General features: G+C 36.2%; 1 protein-coding gene across 2 annotated transcripts; it reads right to left on the bottom strand.

Annotated features, from left to right (window-relative positions):
* Positions 1–1,005: 1,005 nt before the first annotated feature.
* LOC110679197 lies at positions 1,006–3,566 on the bottom strand. Of its 2 annotated transcripts, XM_021853305.1 has the most exons (2): positions 1,844–3,558; positions 1,006–1,783 (listed from the first exon to the last, which is right to left on the bottom strand). In XM_021853305.1, exons 1-2 carry the CDS (start codon positions 3,199–3,201, stop codon positions 1,267–1,269), a joined length of 1,875 nt encoding a protein of 624 aa, XP_021708997.1. In that variant the 5' UTR covers positions 3,202–3,558; the 3' UTR covers positions 1,006–1,266. The 2 variants fall into 2 exon arrangements, with proteins under 2 accessions (XP_021708997.1, XP_021708998.1); XM_021853306.1 differs by having other exon boundaries at positions 1,690–3,566.
* Positions 3,567–10,807: the final 7,241 nt, after the last annotated feature.

Raw genomic sequence — 10,807 nt, 5'->3', positions numbered from 1 at the left:
TCCTCCAAAAGTGTCGCGAATATCAAGTCCCTACGCACCACCTATTCATCGATTTCGAAGCGGCCTATGATACCATCGACCGCGAAGAGCTATGGAAGATTATGGACGAGAATGGTTTTCCCGGGAAACTGACTATACTGATCAAAGCAACGATGGATAGTGTACAGTGCTGTGTGAAGATATCGGGTGCATTATCGGACCCGTTTGAAACACGCAAAGGACTTCGACAAGGCGATGGTCTTTCCTGCCTTGGTCCTTCAATATTGCGCTAGAAGGTGTTATGAAACGGGCGGGCTTCAACATGCGGGGCACGATCATCAATAAATCCAGCCAGTTAATTTGTTTCGCTGACGACGAAGACATTGTCGCAAGAACTACTGCTGAACAGTATACCAAGCTGAAACGTGAAGCAGATCGCTGCAGCAGAGAATTTCGAAGACGTATCATTGCCGGAAGTCGTGCTTACTATGGACTCCACAAGACCTTGCGGTCTGGTAAACTTCACTCCCGTACTAAGTGTACCATGTACAAGACGCTAATAAGACTGGTAGTCCTCTACGGGCATGAGACGTGGACAATGCTCGAAGAGGACCTGCAAGCGCTAGGAGTTTTTGAACGATGTGTGCTTAGGACGATCTTCGGCGGAGTATGTGAGAACGGCGTATGGAGGAGAAGAATGAACCACGAGCTTGCGCAACTCTACGGTGAACCCAGTATCACGAAAGTCGCCAAAGCTGGAAGGGTACGATGGGCGGGACACGTTGTGAGAATGCCGGACAACAATCCCGCAAAAATGGTATTCAACTCAAATCCGGCCGGTACAAGACGAAGGGGAGCGCAACGAGCTAGGTGGTTTGACCAAGTGGAGCAGGATCTTGGAAGTGTGGGGCGATCGAGGAATTGGAAGTTAGCAGCCATGAACCGAGTTAGTTGGCGTAACATTGTGGCGCAGGTCATGTCTTGAAGGACGTAGAGCCAGCAAAAATAAAGTTAGTAAGTCATTAATTTCGTAACAACAATTTACAATTCGGACCATATTTTTTTTTAAATTTATTTGAGGAAAAATCTTAAAATTAAACTTCACAAACAAAATATGTCGTTTATAATATGTAGTCTATCGAACTTTTTATAACAAATAACTTTTGACTTATTATTAAACTTATAGCTATAAATACTAGTTTAAATTCAACAACAGCGGATTTCGAAATGCTAAGAACTGTTAATGAGGTGCAGTGATCTAAGAACATTCATAATTTCAAAAAAACTCTAGGGATCGAACAAACTTTCAATTTTTTTGAATATAAGCATTGAAGCAGTTTGTTTAAATTGCAGTTTTTTATCTAAAACCTTCTGCCTAATAGACCTTACAGATTTTTCAGTCATTATTTCAGCGATAAAAACAACACAGCTAATTCCGCACAATATGCCATGCAGGATAAATGCCACTATTAGATTATGTACATTCAGTTGTTTAACCTCTATATAATTATCCACCACAGTTCCCCTAAATTGTCTCGACCAATAATCATGGAGTCCTACAGTAAGTATCCTCAAAACCACACCATCGAAGAGAGCAGCCAGCGGAGAATGGATAGGGTAATGCGTTGCCACCTCGTAAGTCTCAATAACGTATCGGCTGGTGTGAACTTTCGGTTTGTATAATCTCAGCTTGTTGAAATATGCGATGTTGGATCTCGGTAATGGAAATGCTGCCAGAAGAATGTTGTCTGCGATATCACTTAGAACACTGTGAACTGGAGCGTTATTATTCATGAGCACTGCCCTGAAAGAAATTCACATTATTGAATTATAGATTATCGAGATGATAACTCTTTAGCTATACCTCTTCATTATCGCTGGGTGTCGTCCAAAATGTCTCTGAGAAACATTGAACATGTGGAACTTCAAACCAGATTCGAACATATCCTCTAACGACAGGATTGGCTTAAATACGACTCCACTTTTCAAGTGGTCAAATAGTATAGCTTGGTAAGCACTTCTGAAAACCAGAGTCACCATCAACCATCCAATAAGAACATACCTTCGGAAAACTTTCTCTGGAATATTGGTCATTGCTCCTCCCAGAAGTATGAACCACACATCAATGAAGGAAATTTTCTGCTTTTCAAAATTTATTCTGTAGAGATGTTCATCGATTACGATGGAAAATAACATCGAAGCAACTACACAAGCCACAATGATCAAAATCCAACAACTGGTTGTCACAGGCATAATCAGCATTTCAAGAGGAGTGTAGGGAATTCCTGGTGGCACTGCAAAAATAAGCTGATCGTAAAAGTTTCCAACCCCTCCTATTAGTAGCGTGTTTCGAATGAGTGAGCGAGCAATTGATCCAACAGCAAAATCTACTTCCCCATTTTGTATCATTCTCATGAGTCCGGTGCTTCCGGTTTCGTTCAAAATCCCCCACTGCATCCCATGAGGCGGTTGATGATACCGAATTCTGAAATTGAAGTGCTCTGCCAGGGCTTTTGTCATCTCGATTTCCACGCCCAAATACTTGATTTCACCATCGTCTTCTATGACAACTGTGAAAGGTGCTAACACTCCTATTCCAACATCCATGGAACATCCTTGGAAATCGATTTGCGGTCGATCAATTGAAGTGTTTATTGCAATGGATCCAGACTCCGCAGCTGGTAAAAATGATGAAACGAAACTGTGATCGTTCTCGCAGTTTCTCGTCTTGTACCTGGAGAAAGTGGACATATTGATGACAACTTCATCAGCTTTCTCTGAACTATTATACGAAATGATAGCTAATCTGACAATTTGTGTAGTTCTTAAACTACTCAAGACTTTTTGTAATATCTCAGTTTCACTGACTATGTTGACGACCACAAGGAGCAAACCAATCCTTCTTAGATCATTGATTCCCATATATTCCAGCGAATTTGAGTCAAACATCATGACAACAGCATCGTCCTTTTGGTAATTTTCAGACTCCAGCTCAATTGGACCTTTATACTTCTGAGCAATGTTAGAAATCAAATCATCAAAAGCTGTATCGTTATCGTCTCGAACAAAATGTACTGTTCTGTATGAAGCATTGGAAAGTAATTGACACACCATTTTACCGACCGAAACCAAAAGTTGGTTAGAATCATCCAAATTCAAACCTAACTCAATACTAAATTTAACTACTGTAACGATTCCAATCGCCAAAATCCAAACCTTCATAGCTTCAAGTATCACTCACTGTAATGAGTATCTACTCTTCATTGCATATCACTAAACCTGTGCATTGATCTCTGACATTTGAAATTCAATGTATGTTGTAATTATGTAGAACATGATCCAAAACAAACAACCGCCGAGCAACAGCCATGTTCCATGTAAGTGAGTAGTAATCGATCCTATTACAAACTCCAATGTGAAAACAGGTCTATGCTATCAACTTTCATAGAGAGTGAGAACAACTGATTTGAAAAGGTATTAATAGCAATCGCAAAGCTGTCTATTTTCTTGTTATATGAGTTCTCGTTAAATTTTGGCCAATCAATTGCTGTGAACATAAAAGCTTAGATTAAAGCATACTATTCTCTATGCTACAGTAGAAGAAAAGTACTAGCTAAAAAAGAATTGTTAATTGTTCAATAAGAGACAAATAAAACTAAAAAAATATATAAAAATTTACAACAAATAATAATTATTTCTGGACATTTTTTATTCCTTTTTAAGTATAATTTCATAAAATACATTCATTTGTGTACACTATTATACACAACGTTGAGGCGATATACGTACATTTTGCATACAGCCTAATGGCGCATTTACGTATATCGCCTCAACTTGTGTACTCTGATGTGCTATCTCGTATACGAGTTTGTGATTACACGGTAGGTAGTCTTACTTGGGCAACATTTACATTTTAAATTGATTTGGTAAAATCAAACAAAGCTTCAATTAACATTTTGTTAGCAACATATTTCTTTCATTTGCCGTAGCAGTTCAGAGAAAACAAAAACCCCATTCAATCAACTTAGCCTGAACTAACTTCAATATATAAAGTTCTATTCCTGGCAATAGAAGATTGCAACGATTTTTGTCTTAAATTATTAATACAATAATGACCCAATTTTGTCAGCCAAACATTGAAATTTATTTTGATTATACTAAATACGTATAAACTGGCAATATTGGGTACATAAATTCAATTATGACCTTGGCCACGATTGTATGGAATCATCTAAAGATGATTGTATAGAAAACATCTAAAGATCGAATTTTTGAAAATTTAAATTCTTAATAATTATCCAAGACACTTATCAATGATACCTTGGATTGCGATACATAGAATATGGAAGTAAAAAAAAACATTGTTTATGCTATCAAGTTAAAATAAAACATAAAACCAGTCGAAAAATTTTATCCCGATTTTAGCTCTTTCCTGATTTAGTCAAAACTAAATTCAGCATGGGGCTGACAAAATCGGGACATTACTGTGATTTCATTCGACATTTGTTCCAATGTTTAAACATTTGATATTCTACGTAACTCATTAGCACTATATCAGGGAGGAAGCTTCAGAATCATTTAAAAATTTTATATGGTATCCTCTTCAGAACTTTCTTTCTGGTATTACAACAGCTAGTCCATATGGAAACGGGATTCAACATGGTCGGCATGAATATTTGTTTGAAGCTTCTTCTTAACCGGTATGCCTGAGTGAAAGCAAAAATACTAAAATTCTCATCACTTAGCGAATACTTAACGGATTCAAATAATTTTTGGTGTACTGGTCCACATGTCTTGTTTCTATAAGTGGTTAGAAGAACTTGGGAATATTCCTGTGGTCGAAGTAATTCCGGTGGGTCACTGGGTCAGGTCGGGTAAAAAGGGCTATACTTTGGAACATGTTGAGTTGTCTTTATTTATTTGCATTGAAAATATTTTAATCTGCATTAATCATTTAGATCTGATATTCAACATAATAAATGAAGAGTTTTGCACCGTTTAGAATATACCAATCTCCAATCACAAAAAATTAAGAATTAATCATAAATCACTAATCATAATCATTTCAATATTATGTTTTAATCACTAATCATTAATCATGAAGATGGCTTATTTTATTCAATAATCACAAAGTCAAACATAAAATCAATCTTCAATTAATCATTGAACAAAAATCAATACGTTTTACAACACTATCTATTTATGCACATTTAAAAATGTCGTTGAAATACCACACAGTAAACTTTGAATAAACTTATTCCCAAATTTTCTATAAGGTTCATCATGGATCTTGTGGAATTGGTAAGCTGCTTTAGATACCCCTCTTTATCTATAAATCAAGTAATATTTACTATCTGATAATTCTGACAATTGTTCTCACACCGTTTTTGTTCATGTATGTTGTTTTTTAATCTAAAATCGCCTGCAGATACCCACTGTTCGCACCAAAGCGTTAAGTTAGTCATGATTAAAAATTTGATGATTAAATGATAAACCATGATAAAAGTTTTTCAACTTGATTTGTTTCTTGAATATTTATTAAATAAAGTTAATCAATTTCAAGTGACATTATGACATATGCGTTGCATACTTCAAGGCGCTTAGGGAATCTTTAAAGTGCTTTAATCATTATCATCATCGTTTTGATTAATTATTGATTTGAGATAAATCATTCATTGGCTCATGATTAAAAGCCCGAAAGTATAAGTACTCTGAACGCCTCGTAGTATACAACAAACCGATTATTCAGTAGATAATTATGGAAAAATACTCATGATTAACGATACATACATACATAAGAGATGATCCAAATAGGACGTTCATCATTTTTCGGGATTTCTAGACCTAATTCACCTCCCCTTTTGTCACGCTTTTTCCAATACCTACTACACCCACTGTCATACTTTCGTAGGAGGTTTCAAATAGGGTGAGTGTACCAATTATGACCAAAGTGGTTTCCTATTTCGCCATACATTCTAATTGGAATATTTTCACATTTCGAAAGGTTTTGTGTATTTTAGCAGTCAGATATTGAATATATATTGATGTTAAAACATAAAAAAAAAAAAAACAAAAAAAAATAAAATACGACAATTACCGAAATTTTACATTTGGCTATTTAGGGAACCACTATGGCCATAACTGTTACACTTTCCCTGAAGAGCTTTCGATTTATGTGGGAATATTATCAGTGTTGAGTTTTGGAAGCATTAGGAGAAATCTTGCATTTTTGCGAGTACCTATGAAGAAAATTTATCCAAACTTTTTTGCAATCTACAGCTGACACGCAGGTTTCGTCCTCTGGCGACAGGCCTGCGTCATTTACAAACAAGGTTTTCTGACATCCCTGCAGTATCTCAGACTTGATTTGAGTTGTGAAAATATTGTACAATATTAGTCCTTAAATGCTGTCCCTAGGAGCACCAGCTCTTACAAAAAGTCTTTCAGCTTATGATAATTCTCCTGAAGTGTTGAATTATTTTAACATAGTATGTTGAAAAATTGAAGTTTTTTTTTTTTTAATTTTACAATCAAACCTTCATGTCGGTGCTCTAGGGTAACCAATATATTTTGGACCCCTATACATTTTCCTGCAAATTTCCCAGTTTAAATCAAAAGACCAACTCAATTTACATGCCATTTGGAAAGACAGGACTATTCCGCACTTGCTTCAACCGTTTGTACATAAAAAATGTGTTTATTTTATCTGAAATTAATTTAATTTAATCGGTTCATCCATGCAACCGTTACAACACGTTACACACAGAAATTGAAGCCGTCAGAAATTTTTCAAATTTAAATAGAATTTCTTCGATTTTCCATTGTCAATCAATTGATTAGACTATGGGCGAGCATATTATACAACCAGTGTCGTGAACTTTGTCGCCAAACGATAAAAAATGCCGGTGGTCCAAAATATATACTTTGAGGGTCCAAAATGTATTGGTGTGTCCAAAATAATGAAAAACAGTGCTTCACAATTCAATTATGTTCGACGTTTTTTGGATCCTTCATGATTGAATGGGCATTTTTATCTCGTGGAGGAAGTTTTTCTCTACATTTTGTCATGTTCTTTGACTTGGTTACGTTGTGAAATTAATCAATTGGGACAAAAACTAAAATTACTTCCTTAGGGGGTCCAAAATACGACCGATACCCTACTAAATTTACTTCACCATGTGATCTTCTTATTCACATCGACAGACTTGGGATAAGCGAATGTGTCCTTGCTTGATCCCACTTGTGTTGCCATTTTCTAATTTGTTCAGTCGATCAAATTTTCTCAGATTTGTTTTTAAATAGTTTGTACTATAAGAACTGGTTAGAATCCGGGTAGCTTACATGAATTGTTCGCGAAAAACCGGATGCCAACAATCGAAACCTTAGCTGCTTAAAACCAAAAGTTTGTTTTTTTATGCAAAAAGAAATGATTGTTTATTTTTTATAATCTTGAATATTTGTTTCATTTTGAAAACATTAACAATTTTATATATGACTTGTGGCTTCAATTTATTCAGAACAAGGGTATATTTAGAACAATCTTAGTTGCTAAATTAGTTTTAAAATCCAAAATAAGCATAATGAAAACTGAATGCATAACAAAAACAATATGTTTCTGGTCATCATTTGTCAAAGTTATGTTCATCATGGTTAATAATAATAATAATTAGCTATTGAATTGTTTATTGATCAGATTATTCAAGTAGAACGATTGTATACTTGAATAGTTTGGACAATAATCAACCGATCAAATTGAACTTCATCTAAAATCTAATTAGTCGTTGTTTTCTATTTCTTCGAAAACAATATGCAATATTTCTATAAATAATGGAAGATATAATCTAATCATTTTCTAAAAAAAAAATCATACAATATCTTGCTGAATTGTTTTCAATGATTCCTTCAAGTACTTCAAAAGAGTGTGCTTCGGGAGTTGTAGGAGTTGTTCGACAAATCAAGAGCATCATCTGCCATCGCCAGCAGTACTACGCTCGTGCTGTGTATAATAAACGAGCTTTGTTTATCATGCGTAGTATATTCAATACACAATGATAGGGATGTGTAACCGAGTAGAGTGTTTTTGTCGACGCAGTTTCAAACGACTTTTTCGGCTGGTAAATCTAAAGTTTAAATCGAGTTTATGCGCGATCCTGTATTCTGGGACTAAAGTTGTGGTGTTGTGATTACAGTTGTGTTCTGAGCTGTTGTAATTAACTGTAAATCCAGTGCGAACTTAGAGTTTGGATCAACTTGTCAATCGCCATTCTATATAAATCCCTTCAGCAGTGTATCGCAACAATGAGCGTGAACCTTAACAAACCACTCACTCGTTCATCTTCTACATCCACTGTCAACACTCATACTACCCCAGGTCGTAAAGATGACTCCAACGCTGTTATGACGGTCAACGATTTATGGATCAAAATGCAGACAATGTTTACACAGTCTAATGAACGTTTGGAAGCCAAAATCGATTCGTGTATGGACAGACTGAACAATCGAATGGACGTGCTGGAGGTTAATCTGTCCGCCAGTAAACAGGAGTGTGGCGACAACATTGCTGCGATCTCAGAACAAGTCGATCACATTCGTTCGGACATCTCCCAGACTAATCGCAGAATGGACGTTTTTGGGACGAGCTCTGAACTAGTAATCTCCGGCATTCCGTATCTTCAACCCGAAGATTTGAGGCAGGCTTTTCGTAATATTGCTATTGCTATTGGTTATCTTGAGGATAGCGTTCCGACAACTGCACTTAAACGGCTTTCTAGACATCCAATAGTACCAGGAACCGCACCTCCAATCCTCTGTGAGTTTGCTCTACGTACTGCAAGAGATGTTTTTTATAGATCTTATCTTCAGCGAAGATCATTGTCGCTCCGTCAAATTGGTTTCGATAACAATAATCGCGTCTACATCAATGAGAATCTGCCTCCTTCAGTGAGACAAATTCGTTCAGAAGCCATCAAACTAAAGAAACAGGGCCAAATTTTAAAAGTCTTCACAAAGGAAGGAACTGTATACGTGAAGCGTGACGAGGCAAGTGATGCTGTTGCTGTTAACTCTATCGCCGAGTTGAATTAGCCCAAGAACATCATATGGTCGTGCCCTGCGAATATGTTGCTGCTGTTGCTGTTGTACTGCTGTCGTTGCTATTTTTATCAGAGTTTTCCAAACTGCGCGATGCGTCGATGATTATAATGTTATAACAAGTTTTTTTGTCAATGAACTCGAATTTGATTTGCTCATTCAACACTATTACTCTGTACTGGATTGAGGTTACTGAAAGGTGTTTGGTAGTCGTTTCGAAAATAATAGTTCTGCGAGCTTGCTGATTTCCAAGGCTGTTTTCACCTCAGTCTTGGAAAGTAATCATCTTTGTATTTGCCATCTGAATGTACAAAGTCTCACAGCACGAAATTTCACCAAATTCAATGAACTGTCAATGATATTTCGTGATAGCTTAATGAATGTAATTTGCATGTATGAAACATGGTTAGACGATTCAATTAACGATAGTATGATTAACATTCGCGGTTATAAACTGATTAGAACCGACGTGGTGGAGGCGTCTGTGTCTATGTTCGAAATAATTTAGTAGCGCGAATTTTAAAAACATCAAACAACAACAATTCATCTCCCCATAGTAAAACTGAGTATTTGTGTCTGGAAATCGAATGTCAAGGTGAGCGTTTCTTCTTAGGCGTGTACTACAATCCTCCGGAGGTAGACTGTTCGATGTTGCTTTTTGAGCATTTTGAGGATTACACTGTTCGGTATGATTCTACTTTTTTTGTGGGTGACACAGATCTGCGGAAAACCAATAACAGACAAAGAAGATTTTCGGATTTATTATCTAGTTTATCTCTTCAATCAATATCGAACCGACTTTCTATCATCATTTTGGATGCTCGTTGCTAGACCTTGTTATAACTGATAGTCCTGATCTAGTGGTCAAGCAAGATCAAGTTTCAATGCCGGGCGTCTCTAACCATGATATGCGCTTTTTTTTATAAATAGGGTACCCGCAATCTGATAATGGCATTCTCTATAGGGATTACAAGAATTTCGACAGTACTCCATTACAAAATGCATTTGAAAGCATAGACTGGCACAGTTTTTTGCGTTGTGAGGACCCTAATTGGCTTGTCGAGTATTTTAACAACTGTGCCAAATACCTTCATGATACTTTTATACCCTTAAGAACTCGTACTTTTAAACCAAATGTGTGGTTCACTAGGGAAATTGAACTTGCTATTGTTAACAGAAACTTGGCATATAGGAATTGGAAACATAACAAAACTATCGAACTAAGGATTGTATACAATCGTTTGCGTAACCGTGTTACTCAATTGATTAGAAGTGCTAAAGAAAATTTCGAAAAACGTAACATCAATATTAATCTGCCTAGCAAAGTGCTCTGGAATAGAGTCAAACAACTAGGTCTTTCTAAATCCAAATCAACTACCTGATGATATCAATGACTATTTTTCCTCTAATTTCTCGACAGATTCTAGTGATTATTCTTCCTTTTATGATGTATCCAACGGATTTATGTTTAATACAGTTGAGGATTATGAAGTTATTAACGCAATTTCTTGGTTAAATCGAATGCTGTTGGCTTTGATGATGTTCCTATAAGTTTTATCAAAATATTATTGCCTTTAGCTCTTCCTCTTATTGTACACATATTCAATTCCATCATCAAAACTTCTACTTACCCCCTAGATAGGAAATATGTTAAAGTAACACCAATAAAAAAGAAGGGTAATTCTTCGACTCTTTCAAATCTTCGACCAATTAGTCTGCTGTCCTCGCTTTCAAAAGC

The sequence above is a fragment of the Aedes aegypti genome, chromosome 3 (assembly GCF_002204515.2).
Source record: "Aedes aegypti strain LVP_AGWG chromosome 3, AaegL5.0 Primary Assembly, whole genome shotgun sequence".
Lineage (NCBI taxonomy): Eukaryota > Metazoa > Arthropoda > Insecta > Diptera > Culicidae > Aedes > Aedes aegypti.
The sequence above is the reverse complement of the archived record's forward strand: the minus strand, read 5'-3'. Positions and strand labels throughout refer to the sequence as shown.

What these genes read in the sequence shown, in the direction of transcription:
- LOC110679197 (XM_021853305.1), bottom strand. Translation starts at nt 3,201, where the DNA reads ATGAAGGTTTGGATTTTGGCGATTGGAATCGTTACAGTAGTTAAATTT. An exon ending in CACCCAGCGATAATGAAGAG is followed by an intron (nt 1,784 to 1,843) that starts GTATAGCTAAAG and finishes AATTTCTTTCAG; the next exon opens with GGCAGTGCTCATGAATAATA.